The sequence below is a fragment of the Balaenoptera musculus genome, chromosome 17 (assembly GCF_009873245.2).
Source record: "Balaenoptera musculus isolate JJ_BM4_2016_0621 chromosome 17, mBalMus1.pri.v3, whole genome shotgun sequence".
NCBI classification, from domain to species: Eukaryota; Metazoa; Chordata; class Mammalia; order Artiodactyla; family Balaenopteridae; genus Balaenoptera; species Balaenoptera musculus.
The window spans coordinates 25,364,257-25,380,945 of NC_045801.1; the positions used below are offsets into that span (position 1 = coordinate 25,364,257).

At 33.0% G+C, this 16,689-nt stretch overlaps 1 protein-coding gene across 3 annotated transcripts in view; it reads left to right on the top strand.

Annotated features, from left to right (window-relative positions):
- The window catches only part of CSMD3 (CUB and Sushi multiple domains 3), a 1,196,954-nt gene that overhangs the window by 469,654 nt on the left and 710,611 nt on the right, over nucleotides 1–16,689 (top strand). For all 3 annotated transcript variants that reach the window (XM_036830958.1, XM_036830959.1, XM_036830960.1), the window contains one exon: nucleotides 1,186–1,273. In XM_036830958.1, the coding sequence (XP_036686853.1) occupies nucleotides 1,186–1,273 (88 nt within the window). The remainder of the gene's footprint in view (nucleotides 1–1,185; nucleotides 1,274–16,689) is intronic.

Sequence of the window (16,689 nt, forward strand, 5' to 3'; positions counted from 1 at the left end):
CTGATAAATCAATATGAACAAGTTGACAATCTGAACTAAATGATGCAGGGATCCAGTGGTTCTCAATATTGACTCTACATTAGAATCACCTGGAGGATTATTAAAAAAATCAAACAAACAAAAACAACAACAAAAAACAGATCCACAGGGTCCTACCCAAAGTAATTGCATTAGAATATCTAGACATAAAAGTTAAGCGTCTTTATTCTTTTAAAAAAGCTCTACAGGTGATTCCAACCCACAGTGTAGGAAAAGAACCATTGCAAGGTTTACAATTTCCCTCTCTAGAGTCTCTACTCAGGTCCCATTCTTTTCTTTAAAACGCAGATAAGTTGATGAAGAGGAAAATAGAAGTTACTCTCTAATTCACTGTAAGATTGAATTCATGAATCAGTATCACTCAGATATTTCAGACCTTATCTGGTTTTGATCTTCCCATTTGAAAAAAAGCGCTATCTTGGGGAATTATTTATTTATTGTGATCACATTCACTGAAAATATTAATAAATCTTTTTAATAATTGGGTGTTCTGAAGAAACTGCTTAAAGTGTACAATGGCTAAGTAAAACACAGTCATGGAAATTGTTAAAGGGTAAAGCCCTTATTTTGATTTTCATCATTATATCATAATTCAATGACATGCTCGATAATTTGCACCACAGTTTTACTTTCACATTGGCAGACTAAATTCTTTGTTATATACTAAATAAAAAGTGGTAATAACCTTAAACTTTTTAAACTTTTTTCCACAGGGTCTTATTTTCTATTGCAACTTTAAAAATAATAAGTACCCAAACGACACTGCCCTAACTGGTGGTGACTTCTCTACTGCCAATAATTAATGGAAAGTCTGGCACTGATACCCTGGGAGTGCATTACAAGAGATTTCACTATTTGATAGTAATTAAAAATAAAGTGTTAATTGTTAATGTGTTAATATTCAGATTAGTAAGTCATTGAATAGGAACATGAAACTTACTTTCTTATATGTCCACAAATAGAAAAAATGTTTCTGTCCTCATTATTGGTTTATCAAACTATATTTAACTTTATATAAACTATAGTGATTACAATAACAAAATACAAGAATACATTTTATGTACAACTTTAAATGAATATCATCCTTGTTTTTCTAATCATATATGTTTTGATTCTTTTTTTCTTTTCTTTTTTCTGTTGTTCCAGTAAATGAGGGAGGTATTAAAACAGCTTCCAATTTATGCCCAGATCCAGGAGAACCAGAAAATGGGAAGAGAGTTGGATCAGATTTTAGGTAAGATTTTAAATTGTTTATTTCATTATTTATCTTGTTAAGGTTTATTTTAATTTTAACTTCAAATATAACTAATAATATGGAGATGAAGACCTGGTGACTTAAAAGTGTGGCAGCTAGATTTCATGGATGTGTTACCATTAATAATATTTCATTATTTTAAAGTGACTAATCAAATTTATTAGGATACTTTTTGGAGTTTAAATGATTAATCTATTGTCATGTAGTACGTGAAAAATCACGGGATTTGATTTGAAAAACATGAGTTTGAATTCAGATTCTTCTGCTTATAAATTGTCTGATCTTTGGTAAATTATTCAATCCTGTCTGCCTGAGTTTCCTCTTCTGTAACATGTATATCAAATTTACCACATAGAATGGTGAGTTTCAAATGAGGTACTGCCTGTGAAGCCTTCCTGCAAATGTTCTATAAACATTTTATATGTAATTTTTAGAAGTAAATGTAACTTGAATAAGTTTTATCTCCATCTTAAAATTAGTATTTATTTTAAAATTTGAAATTAGTTTACTTACAACATAGAAAGTGTATGTAGTAGACTATGGTAGCCATTAACTTGCACTATCAAACAATATTTTTAAAAAATCTTGAATTTTCAGTAGTCCTCTGTAAAATTTTACAAATAAAAGATACAAAAAAATTCTATAAAATACTAAGTGATAATTTAGTTAACATTGACAAATACTTATTTTCACAAAATATTCATGATATATTAAATTTAAAAAATGATAATGGTTATAGTTACACATACCACACATTTACAGTCTTTTCTTATTTATATTGTTTGTATAAAGGACAAATGCTGTGCTAAAGAATATCCCTATGAATAAAAAGATAGTTCTTATAATAAAGACCTGTGAAAATTTTGTCCCCGTGGATCACTCAAGTTGACTTAAAGTTATATTTTGATATACTTGCAGTGAAAAACAATATTAGTTCAATATGAATAAAATTGTAATTTTCTAAAAATTTTGCAGAACTTTCTTTAACTAGCCTGATAATTAATATGGATAATAATGTTTGAAAAAATCACACTAGAAAGAAATTCAAAAGACCTGGGAAACTAGTCAGTCTGATCTTAATAAACTAAGTGACTATATTAAAAATCAACTAAATCTCTCAACCTCAATAATTAAAAGTGATATTTCATAGACTGCAGAGTGGTAAACCATTTACCTAGTATTTTTACATGTATTCTTTATTTATTATAAAATGCTATAAGGTGTTTATTATTTTATTCCCACTTTACAAATAAGAAAACTGAAACTCGGTTTATCCAGCTAATAATTTGATGGAATTGAAATTTGAACTCGTTACTTCCTGATTCTAAATCCTGACCCTTTAATCACTATATTACATTATGCTTTGAAACCAAACTTCATTCACGTCCCATCCTTGCAATAGACTATCTTTGTCTTCTCCAAGAGTTGGTTTCGTCAGATCTAAAAACGAGGATAATAATACTTGTTTCATAGGGTTGAGGGAAAGATTACATGAGATAATGTATGCATGGTAGTAATCATAAAGCTTAAGACAAATAAGTATTCAATTAATTCTAGCTTCTATTATAGTATGATAAGATAAATGAAATAGTTATTATTAATATTAATATTTATTTGGTCTCACTTTTTGCAAAAATATGAGGTTTATTAGAAATAGACTTAATAGGAATAGAGTGAGTTAAATTACTTTTAGTGGATTTCAAATCATAAGATTATCTTACAGTCATGTTTCAAGACGCTGATAGATGTTAGGCATCAAGAAGCTCACAGTCAGGCTAAGATATAATAGAGTCATTATAATTTAAGAACATGTGAAATGTCATGGAGACAAAAGAGGTATGATATTTTGGGCAGCTAGGAGATGAGGGTCACAGAGGCAAATGTTGAGGTGGGTTATGAAGTATGATTGGAATCTGGTATAGAGAGGAAGAGAAATCCAGAGACCATTTATATGTTTATACATTCATTGTCTACATATATTGTTTGCCTGTTATGTACCTGGTTTTGTACCAGGAACAAATAAAACACTTAACAGCAGACATAGTACATGCCCCCCATAGTTCTTCAAATTTAATGGCAAAAAAGACAATAAACAATTAAATGAATATCAAATTTTAAAAAGTACTGTGAAGTCAAAAATAAAATTAAAAATCAAGCTTCTGTGAGAGAGGATAAAGATATCAGAGTGGGAATCCACCCAGTGTAAGAAGGTCCCACTTTCATTGATACCAGAAGAATTTTATGCCTCTAGCCTACAGGAAAGGAAGAGCCTCACACTGAGGAAGAGCTTGATGAGCCATTCCAGGAAAATAAAGATTAGGGACTCTAAATTATAGAATGTAAATTGAAGAAAGTCACAGAATACAATAGAAAAGTGGTAGAATGAAGTTGAGGAGATGTGGAGAAACCAGATCTCTTCTTCAGAAGAAGCAAATTGACAGCCATTCTGCTTAATCTGCACTGAAGATATGTTTTGTTTTAAACACACAATGTTTTAAAAATTTGTGAGTCAACATTTAAAAATCAGATTTCACACACACACACGCGCGCGCGCGCGTGCACACACGTTTTTGTATTCCCTTTTTAGATTTGGCAGCTAAAACCAATGTACCTTCATTGCAACATCTACTGGAACCAATTAACAGATGTTCCCTTTAGGCTAAGCAAACTCTCTGCTTCACAGTGGTCACCCCTAGGCTTCTTCACTCATGTAGGTCACCTACCTATTATGGGAAGCTGTAAAGAGATTTGAGAGAGACAGCTGATTCAATTTATATATTCAGTACATCATGCTTTATACTTTAGATAGATGGATTGAAGAAAACAAGTTTTAGTTAGAAGGCTACTGCAGCAGTCTGGGTTTAAGATGGTAGAGACTTAGACTATGGTGATAGCAGTGAGCTAGACAGACTCAAGATATCCTTTGAGTCTTGGACACTCAAAATTCTCAGTGTCCAATGATATTTGATGTGGAAAGTAAGAAAACAAAAAAGGATGATCCCTAATTTCCTCAGCTTGAACATCATGAAACTGAGGTACATAGTTATATTTAATTAAGTATGGAAGTCCAGAGGTTTTGAGGGAAAAAATAAGAGTTCTGTTTAGAGATTGTAAACTTCAAATGACTTAGAGATTAACAATTGGGTATGTTAAGTTCATAGGTGAACATAATTAAAGTTCAGAGATAGCAAGGAAATATCAGTATGTAAATGTGATTAAGAATCCTAAAGCAGCATGAATAGATGACATCAGTTAGTGTAGAATGACAAGAGAATCTATGACATAGTCCAAGTTCTATGCTATTTCATGATATGATTGATTTTAAGAAGCTATCAAATCATTCTCACGAGTGGCAAGAGAAATACGCATGAATGAAGCAAGGGAAGGAAGTCCTTTAAAAGGGGTCAGGACACAGACCTATTAGAGAATGGAGTTGAGGATATGGGGAGGGGGAGGGGTGAGATGTGACAGGGTGAGAGAGTGTCATGGACATATATACACTACCAAATGTAAAATAGATAGCTAGTGGGAAGCAGCCACATAGCACAGGGAGATCAGCTCGGTGCTTTGTGACCACCTAGAGGGGTGGGATGGGGAGGGTGGGAGGGAGGGAGATGCAAGAGGGAAGAGGTATGGGAACATATTGTATAACTGATTCACTTAGTTATAAAGCAGAAGCTAACACACCATTGTAAGGCAATTATACTTCAATAAAGATGTTTAAAAAATAAAAAAAAAATTTAAAAAAAGGGGTCAGGAATTTTGAATACAGTTGAAAATGATGAGGACAGAAGACTGTCTCTTAAATTTGACAACAAGAAGGTTGTTGGCAAGAGTGATTTCACTGGAGTGACAGAGGTTGAAACAAATTGAAATAAGCTGAAGAGTGAATAGACAGTTCAGATAGGTAATAGCTTTGGAACATCAAATTGCATAAAGCAGAAGAATAATGGAGCAGTTCTATAGTCATTAGGAAGTCAAAAGAGATTTTCTTTTTAGAGATACAAGAAACCAGAATATGTTTATTGGTTGATACAAATAATCCTGTAGAAAGGAAAATACTGATGATAGGAAAGATTCCTAGTGGGTATAAGTAAAGGAACATAACTTTTTTGGAGAAAATAAACACGATCCCAAGGGCAGGAAGAGTGCTCTAGAGCCTGTGAGCCACAACTACTGAGCCCACATGCCACAACTACTGAAGCCTGTGTTTCCTAGAGCCCATGCTCCACAACAAGAGAAGCCACCACAATGAGAAGCCCGCTCACCGCAAAGAAGCCCGTGCTTGCTGCAACTAGAGAAAGCCCATGAGCAGCAACGAAGACCCAATGAAGCCAAAAAAAAAAAAAAAAAAAAAAAAGATTTTGTGAAGGGAAAATGAGAGAGCTTATATTTAATACTTTTACTCTGGGAAGGCTGCATCAAGCAAGACCATCAAACTTATATATATATATATATATATATATATATATATATATATATATATATATAAGAGAGAGAGATGGGAATGGATGGGAGAGGAACTTTGAGAGAAAAACTGGAAATAGTCGTTACCCAATAGTGGGAGAGCAAGTTTGATATAGAAATATTACCTTGCTAAGTAATTTTGAGTGTCCTTTTGAGATTGATGATAATGAATCTGCCTAGTTATATGATTTCTATCTAGAATTACTAAGCTTCCCAGGTACAAGCATGAAAAAGATTGTGCAAAGGCATGATAAAATTCAGTGCATTCAGGAAATTTCTAGTGATTCTTCTAGTCATAACAAATAGAAACATGGATGTGGAGCAAAGAAAATTTCAAGCAGAGTTATAGGTTGGGGGCCCTTTACAAGATAAGTGGATTAGATCATCTTTCAAGTTCAGTTTCAGCTATAAACAAGACTGATTCAGAAATAGCAGGTAAAATATTTTTAATCTGTTTCAGAAGGGAAAGAAATAATTTTTTTGTGTTTAAAAAGTATAAAACGATAATCATTCTTATATAAAAGGCTATGGGAAGCACCCCAAAGAATAAGAAAAGGGAAAGCTGGTAAAAGAATAAAAATCACTGACAAAAGATATACTGTGTCAGCTTATTTTGAAGCGATATACATTTAGTTAGGGCTTGAATTAACTCTATGTTACTGGACCCCTATCATTTCAAAGGAAAATTAGCCTCTGTTAGGCAGGTACACGATGAATCACTACTTCCACATATGGAAGCAAGCCTTGTTGTTGGATTGAAGCACCAGTCCCTGCCCCACAAATATTAAAACAAACAAACAACAAAGAAGCAAAAAACGACAAAAATAACTCATGGAAATCTCTCCTGGTGCCCTTTACCCATTTGTCTATGTAATACTCCAGTTCTTTGAGATACCAGGGCTCACACATTTCTGCAATTTAGCGAACATCCAGGTAAGTGTAAGAAGTCAGTCTCCTCCACCATTTAGTGCCTCTTTACTCACTGAATTGTCTTCTTGAAGCCTCCCTCCTAATTGGGTTGAGGTAGGAGTGGGGATCACCCACTCAAATGCTCCAATTCCCTCCAAAGAAATTATACTTGCAAATTTTTAATTAATTGGTATCCTCAAATCTTCTAATACATCCTTCCTGGAGCTAAGTTATGTGTTATTCTAATGATCTTGAATGATTTTTTTTTAATACATCCTTAACAAATTCTACACAAATGTTCTGAAACCCCTCTTTTAGAATGTGTGAGCACATATCCTCATTTATCAGTCTTGGGGCTTCAGCTAAAACTGAAACAACCAGAAATGTCTCATTTGTTAACATACTTTTCCATAAATGATCATTTCCGAAGAAGGGAAAAATTGTGAAACGAGTCCTGTTCCATCTGTAAGTATGAAAAATTGATGAGGACCTAACCATAGACGATTTTTAAAACAAATGAATGAATGGAAGTTCTAATAACAGAACATTAAACTGTTTATAAGCTGCATTTATTAAGATTTCATCTATAAATGTTTGTGTTTCTTTAATCTTAAAAATTATATGGCTTCTAAGATAAGCACACAAATATACATAAAGATAATATAAAACAACTTTTGTTTATTGGCTTCTTAGCTGTTAGGAACATGTTTTTCTCTGTTACTCATATCTTAAAAAATTCTACCAAGACAATTTCTCAAGATTTGCCTATCACCATTGTTAATCTTATAGCAGCCCCTGAGTGTATTGGCATAGGGTCTAGGGAGAGCAATACTTACACACTGGACTAGAATTCAGGTCTTATTTTCAAGTGCAATATAATTTTCTTATAACACACGAAAATTAGGTAGTAGGGTGGCTTTTGATTTTTTAAATTGGAAACACCATTTCCTAGCAAACCAAACTTAAAACTTGGTAGTAATTACAAGCAGCCAGGGGCAGGGTGGGGGTGAGGGGCAGACAGGAAAGTAGGAACAGTTATTTATAGCACCAAACACCACTGAATCTTTTGGGGGGGGTGTTTTTTTTTATTGTTTTAATTTTTATTGGAGTATAGTTGATTTACAATGTTGTGTTAGTTTCAGGTGTACAGCAAAGTGAATCAGTTTCATACACATATATCCACTCTTTTTCAGATCTTTTTTCCCATACAGGCTAGTACAGTGTATTGAGTAGAGTTCCCTGTGCTATACAGTAGGTCTTTGTTAGTTATCTATTTTATATATAGTAGTGTGTATATGTCAATCCCAATCTTCCAATATTTATCCCTCCCCACCCCATTACCCCCTGGTAACCACAAGCTTGTTTTCTACATCTGTGACTCTACTTCTGTTTTGTAAATAAGTTCATTTGTACCCTTTTTTTAGATTCCACATATAAGTGATATCATATGATATTTGTCTTTTTCTGTCTGACTTACTTCACTCAGTATGACAATCTCTAGGTCCATCCCTGTTGCTGCAAATGGCATTATTTTGTGCTTTTTTATGGCTGTAATAGTCCATTGTATATATGTACCACATCTTCTTTATCCATTCCTCTGTTGATGGACATTTAGGTTGCTACCATGTCCTGGCTATTGTAAATAGTGCTGCAATGAACATTGGGATGCATGTATCTTTTCAAATTACGGTTTTAGAGAGAACCTAGCTCAACATAATAAAAGCCATGTACAACAAATTCACAGTGAACATCATTCTCAGTGGTGAGAAACCACTGATTTTTCTTTTGAAGTATCTCTAGGGTCCAAGCCCTCATCCGTTGCCACTTCTATTCTTTTAGCTCAGATTTGATTAAATCCCTAACAATTCCTGCAGGCTTCAAGGTTTCAGTGTAATGTCACTCAATACAATCAATAAACCACCAAAACCATAAATAAAAATATATAAATTGATTGATTAGAATCAAAATGTCAGTGTCCTTTGGTCTATAAATTCGGAGGCTAGGAGAGAAGGGATTAATTAAAGTACTTTAAAAAGTTTTTGCTTGTTTTGTTTGTTTGTTTGTTTTGGTTTTTTTAACTTAAACAATCATTGCAAAATCTAGTTAAAACTGCTTTGAAATTTGAAGCAGGTAACTTCTCATATGTTACCTGCCATCCTATTAATAAAATAACATTGCCTTTTCTATTCGTTTATCTTACACTATTTTATAGTACTCATCACCACTGAAGTAATGTATATGTATTTTATTTTTATGTTTTCTGTCAAGCCCCACTAGAATATTGGCTCTAACAGTCCATGGGCTTTGTTTAGTACAGTATCAACTTCACTGAAAATAAGTTTTAACCACTCAATAAATACTTGTTTTTTTAAACAAATGGGATCTTAAGAAATTTATGAAATCACTAATCATTTAAGATTTAGAATTTATAAAGCACTTTCAAGACAGAACAGTAGGTAGGCATACACACAGTTTCACTTCATAATGTATATAAATATTATTTTCATAATATTTTAAAAATACCACAGCAAAAATATTACTTTTAAAAAGGCATACAAAAACTTGAAAGAGCAAATTAAATACAAAGATGAAGAATAGTAAAAAGTAGAGTAGATATGGGCTTCCCTGGTGGCGCAGTGGTTGAGAATCTGCCTGCCAATGCAGGGGACACGGGTTCGTGCCCTGGTCCGGGAAGATCCCACATGCCGCCGAGCAACTGGGCCCATGAGCCACAACTACTGAGCCTGCGCATCTGGAGCCTGTGCTCCGCAACAAGAGAGGCCACGACAGTGAGAGGCCCATGCACTGCGATGAAGAGGGGCCCCCCTTCGCCACAACTAGAGGAAGCCCTTGCACAGAAACGAAGACCCAACACAGCCAAAAAAAAAAAAAAAAAAAAAAAGTAGAGTAGATATAAATGAAAGTGAACAAGAAATTAATAGAGAAAAATCCATAAAACCAAAAGGTGGTTTTATTGAAAAGATCAATAAAATTGATAACCTTTAGATAGACTAATCAAAGAGAGAGGGAGAGGAAGAGAGAGAGGGGGAAAGAGAGTAAGAGAAGAGATACAATCCACGAATATTAAAGGATAATAAAGAAATATTATGAACAACTCTGTGCCTACAAATTTGATAATTTAGGTTATATTGATGGATTTCTTACAAAACACAATCTATAAAATTCTCACAAAAAGAAATAACTCATCTGAAATGACCTAAAACTATTAAAGAAATTAAATCAATAATTAAAACCTTCCATTGGTGGGAATGTAAATTGGTACAGCCACTATGGAGAACAGTAAAAACTAAAAATAGTAGTACCATATGACCCAGCTACCCCACTCCTAGGCATATACCCAGAGAAAACCATAATTCGAAAAGATACATGCCTCCCAATGTTCATTGCAGCACTATTTACAATAGCCAGGACATGGTAGCAACCTAAATGTCCATCAACAGAGGAATGGATAAAGAAGATGTGGTACATATATATAATGGACTATTACTCAGTCATAAAAGAGAACAAAATAATGTCATTTGCAGCAACAAGGATGGACCTAGAGATTGTCATACTGAGTGAAGTAAGACAGAGAAAAACAAATATCATATGATATCACTTATATGTGGAATCTAGTAAAAGGGTACAAATGAACTTATAAAACAGAAGTTATAGTCACAGATGTAGAAAACAACCTTATGGTTACCAGAGGATGGGGGGGATAAATTGGGAGATTGGGATTGACATATACACAATACTATATATAAAATAGATAACTAATAAGAACCTACTGTATAGCATAGAGAACTCTACTCAATACTCTGTAATGGCCTATATGGCCTATATGTAATGGCCTATATGTAATATAGCATAGAGAACTCTACTCAATACTCTGTAATGGCCTATATGGGGAAAGAATCTAAAAAAACGATTGTATATATGTATATAAAACTGATTCACTTCGCTGTACATGTGAAAATAACACAATATTGTAAATCAAATATACTCCAATAAATTTTTTTTAAAAATAAAATAAATTTAAAAATAAACCTTCCAAAATACAAAGCATCAGGCCCAAATTGATTCACTGGTGAATTTCAACAAACATTTAAAGAATAAATGATACCAATTCTCTACAGTCTCTTCCAGAAAAATAGAGGGAGTACTTCCAAATTCATTTTACGAGTCCTCACTACCCTAATACAAAAATCAAAGACATTGCTACAAAGGAAAATTTCAAACCAATATGTCCAATGAACATAGATGCAAAAATTTTCAACAAAATATTAGCAGATTAAGTTTGACAATGTATTAAAAGAAGTATACAGCATGGCTAAATGGGATTTATTCCAGGTATAGAGGGCTGGCTTGACATTCAGAGCTCAAGTCATTTCATAAGTGGGCTAAAAAAGAACATCATATCATCACTGCAATAGAATGAAGAAAAAAAAACAAAAAAAAATTTGACAAAATCCAACCCTCTCAGAAAACTACGAAGAAAAGAGAACTTTATCAATTTGTTAAAGAACATCTACTACTACAAATATGCAGCTAACATGATATACACTTAGTGGTGAGAAACTTTTTCCCAAGATCCGAAACAAAACAAGAATTTCCCCTCTCACCACTCTTTTTCAACATCATACTGAAAGTCTTAGCTAATACACTAAGACATGAAAAGGAAATAAAAGGTTTATAAATTTAGAAAGAAGAAATGAAACAAACTTTTTTTTCTTGCAGATTGTTTGATTGTCTATGTAAAAAGTTCCAAAGACTCAATAAAGAAACTTGTGGAACTAGTAAGTGATAATAGCAAGGTTTTACGATACATATACAAAAGTTATTATTTTTTTGTATACCAACAATGAACAAGTGGAATTTGAAATTAAAAGCATAATATCATTTACATTAGCACCAAAAAATAAAAATAAAAAAGACAGACAGACTTAGGTTTAAATATAACAAAATATTTGCAAGATCTATATGAGGAAAATTACAAAATTCTGATTAAAGAAATCAAAGATCTAAATCAATGGAGAAATATTCCAGGTTCATGGATGGGAAGAATTAATATTAATGAGATGTCAAATCTTTCCAACTTGAGCTATAACTTCAGTGTTATCCCAATGAAAGTCCAAGAAAGTTATTTTGTGTCCATCAACAAAATAATTCTAATATTTATATAGAAAGGCAAAGACCCAGAATAGCCTACATGATATTGAAGAACAAAGTCAGGGGACTAACTCTTCCTCAGGAACAGGGTGAGGGATGAGTAGGTAAACTCATTTGCGTCAGTGAAACTGACCATTTGCCAATGAAACTATTCTGTGTGATACTGTACAGGTGAATACATGACATTATGCATTATGCATTTGTCAGTGCCCATGACATTATGCATTTGTCAAAACCCATAGAATACAAAGAGTGAACCCTAGTATAAATGTGGACTTTAATTAATTAAGTATATCAATATTGATTTGGTTCATCAACTGTAACAAATGTACCCCACTAATGCAAGATGGTAATAATAGAAGAAACTGTGTTTGTGTGTGCATGTGTGTGTTGGGGGGGGAAGAAGGGTACTTCTTCTGTACTTTCTGTGCATTTTTTCTATAAATGTGAAATTGCTCTAAAATATAAAGTCTATTAAAAATGAAACAACATACAAGCAATTTTATATTTTGAACTGAGTGATTTATATATCTGTATGCATGTGCACATACATGCATATGTTTTTTTGACTATAATATAATATTAAAATACTTCTCTAGAATATTAGTATAATAACCTCAAACGTTTCATTCTCCTGGCATGGCAGTAATTTCTGAGAAGGAGAACTTTAGAGAGAAGAAAAGAGATATTTCAACTGAGACATGTATTTTTTGACAGATAAGAACAGCTGCCCCATCTCAATTTCCATGGCCACAATTGTAGTTAACCCATTTAAAACATTTTTAGGTAATTGCAATGTCAGCTTTACTAGCTGCAGATTCTTCCTCTTTTCATCCATGTACAAGTTATTATCACATTAGTCTTCCAAAAACATCTGCAATAATGTGTTTTTTCAACTCAAACACCAGCAGAGCTTTCCTATGGACTACTTTTTCACAAACTACTCAATTTTGGCAGTTAAAACATCTCAAAATGTATCCAATTTTGCCACATTTATCTGCCAACCATATTTTTATGGTGACAAATTATCCTCACATAGTTTGCCTCAAATATGTCTGATTTTCCCTGACTTCTCCACTTGGTTTTGTTGTTTCTTCCTCCTGGAATATTCTATCCCAGCATTTTTGCCTGTGTCATCTTATGCATTCTTCAAGGACTCACTTAAAATCCTCCTTCCTAAAGCTTTACTTATTTCCACAATCTGTTACAATCTGGTTAACTCCTCCAGCATTGTGTGTATCTTCATTACAGTACTTAAAATATTTTTTTTCCTTGTCTTGTAGAAACTTTTCTAAGTGTAAAATCCTTGGAATCAGAAATAAGATTATTCATATTTCTGTATGCCTGATGAAGAGAGTTCAATAACTGTAGTGAATTGAATGGCTTAAAACAGCAGCTTCAGAATTTTTCCATTAATTTCTCTGATCATATGACCTTATAGCAGGACTTCAAACTCATCATAAAACTAAATGATTTATGGGCAGCAGTTGCTAAAACAGAAACATTCTTCTATGCACAAAATCAATATTTTTTAATCACTGAGGAAATATATAAGAAAATCCTTGGGGAAGTAAGGCATCTTATAGACTTGTATTTTACTTACCATTTTATGCTTTAATCTCCAAGGTGAGAGTCCCAGAATCTGTGTTTTGAAATTTTAAAAGCTTTCTTTCTAATTTGAAATTCCTATGGAGCATAACAGGCTTTTAAAGGGAGAAATGCTGCCAAAGAGATATTGAAGCTGCCAGCAGTTTCTATGCTGAGAAATAAATTAAAAATTTAAATGTCTTTTAAAATTATAACTAAATGTCTGGGAAAGCTCAGCCTCCAAGATTCTTAAGTTTCACAGACTTTCCTTCTGGAGGAAAGGCCTTGTCTGATACTTTTCCTTTCAAGAGATGTCACCCAGTAGGGACATGAATTTGTCTTCTTGAGAGCAAAGAATAATGTTGGATCCAAAATTTGGGTTTTCATTTGGATTATTAAAACACTGGTATATCTTGGGGTTGAAACAGCAGGGAATATGCTTCTCATCTGGTAATATTAAAGCACGACTATAATGAGGAAAGACTGACTATCATGATGTAAATCTATCATACTTCTAAATGTGGACCCATCTTCACCCATTCTCCTAGCATGAGATTTGTAAATATGGTAGTATGCTCATTTATATATCTAACTTTGATAATTTCAAAGACATCATTAATAGAAACTTCCAAAGTTGTTCTATCTCTTCCCACAAAATATCTTCTGAAGAATAGCCTATGCATGTGGCACTTCCTTCCTCACCACACAGCTATTTCCTAATATTTTGTAATCTGACTTTTTGCATCATCTCTTAAATTAGTAATGACTTTTCCATCCCTAAATTAAGTTAATTTTCTCACTGCTCACTTCCCTTGACCCTTCTGTCACCGTTGCAATCTCTTTTTGGGGTCTTTCAATGACCAAAAAATACCTTGGTTTCCCTGAGTTTACTCTCTGACCACCGATTTTTCACTCTTTTCTTGAGGAATTCACTTTCTCCTCCCATTCCCTAAAAAATAAACATTCTTCAGTGTTCCATCTTCAAAACTCCCCTCTTCTACTATATATTCAGCTTTAAGAATAGCATTACTTCTGAAAGATTCAGTAATCATGACTTTCCATGTTTCTCTCAGTTCTTTATTATTTTCATTCTTCTGAGATATAGATATTTATTATTTTAACTTAAAACAATTGAACTGGTCTTTTCTCCACAACACATATACATCATTACGAGTGAGAGAGCATGGAATTTGGAATTAGTTGGACTTAATTTTAGATGCCGCCACACTTCTATTAGACTTAGAGAAGCTCTTTATTCTCCCCAAAGTTCTGTTTCTTTTTCAATAAAAATGGAAAGAGTAACACCAAATTGTACTGTTTTAGTGAAGGACTAGATTATCTAACAGTCATAAAATTGCATAGTGAAGTACCCAGGGTAAAGTAGAGCTTTTTCTTTCTTTTTTATTTTCTTATGATTTTCCTAGTGAATTCAGATTTAAAAATCTTCACTCTTTCTCCAAATCCTGCAACCTGTTGATTCTACGTCTTCAATCTTGTGAATTATTTTCAATTCATATTGCCTCCATCCTACTTTATACACTTAAAACTTCTCACCATTGCAATTGCAATGGTCTCCTATTCTATTGCAAGACGTATTACACTGGGCTTTCAGATAAAGATTATTATTATATAGCTACTGATACATTACCCCTGGATCAAAAACTTGTATCTCCCATGGCTCACTGAATTAAGAAATTATATCAGTTATCACACACATACATATAGCATACATTAACTTAAAATAACTTTCACATCATTATTTTGTTACTAATTAAAACATTTTATGTGTCAATATTGCTATTTTGCTAATAAGTAAACCTGTATGCCAGAAGTTTGCACACTTAACAGTAATAAAAGCATGCCTTGAACGTAGAGCTTATGGCTTGCAATTTGGTGCTCTTCCCCCCTCACTTATACATTTGCATTCTAGCATTTAAATTTCTCCTTAATACAGTCCAAACCTAACTTTCTGACATTATATTTCTATTTCTACCATATTGTGTTACAGACTGCTAAATGTGCCTCTTCAGAAAATAAATCATTTTAGTTGTGTGATACGTATTTTTAGAAACATTAAAAAAAACACAAACTACTATTTCCTGAAACTAACCATTTGCTTAAGGCAAACTGTTCTTCCAAATGCCTCTACACTTTATCAGCTCAGTAATTTAGCACATGCTTTTCTCTCTTCCTAGAATATGTTTGACTATAAGAATCCTATCCATTCTTCAAATGGACTTTCTTCTTCCTTGGTTTCCCATAACTTGTATCCATGCTCTCTTGGCTCATAGGGCTTGAATGATATTCACGGTGTGCTTCTCTTACCACAATACTGGAATTTATTCTGTTTTTTGAAGGCAGGTATTGTCTTATTACATTATTCATCACCAAGCCAAAAACAGTTTAGATGCTTAAGAAAAGCTTGCTTATTTGAATTTGAGCATAAGAAAAGCTTGCTGATTTGAATTCGAGTAAACTTGCACTGCAGCCTTCCTCTGGTGTTTTGTTTCAAGACCAGTGCAATTAAGACTTATCATTACTATCATTGTCTCTATGGAAAGTTGTCTCTGGCCTCTTTGACAGAGTTCCATAAAAGACATATTACCTATGTCTGAAAACAAAGAGCAGTGAAAGCATAAATACTCTATTGTTGCATGGGGCCCAGATTGCACAGGACAATATCATCATATTAAAACTAGCTCTAATTTTAAAAAGTCTATTTTAAGTTGCATAAATATATAGAAGAAATAGTAAGCCTAGATTTTTGAAAGTTATTCCAAGTATGTTTATCTAAGCTGATAGGACATTTAGGAAATATGAGTTGTGAAAATGCTTGACATGGGTAGGCAATCGTAAAAGAAAACACAAATAACAAACCTTAGTCCTTACACTGTACATACTTACTGAGGAGCTTAGCACTTTATCTATACTTTGTCTGCTTTATCCTTATTGTTTCCTCATTACTGGAGGGGAAAAGCAAGCTGTTACTCCAATGTTACAGTAAAAATATTAAAAAGAAAAAGTGATACAAGAAATAGTTTGAGGCTACAAATCATTTAAATCATCATAATATTTCATTGAAATAAAGTTTAAAATATACATATTTAGAAATGTATTAAAATATTCTATTTAGGACATAATTTTTGATGAATAAAATATGGATAAAGAAAGCATTTCTGCTTGTGTAATGTGGGAATACTTTGTGTATACTAATAGTAATTTCAGATCTATAAAAAATGAGATTGTTTCATATATTTTAT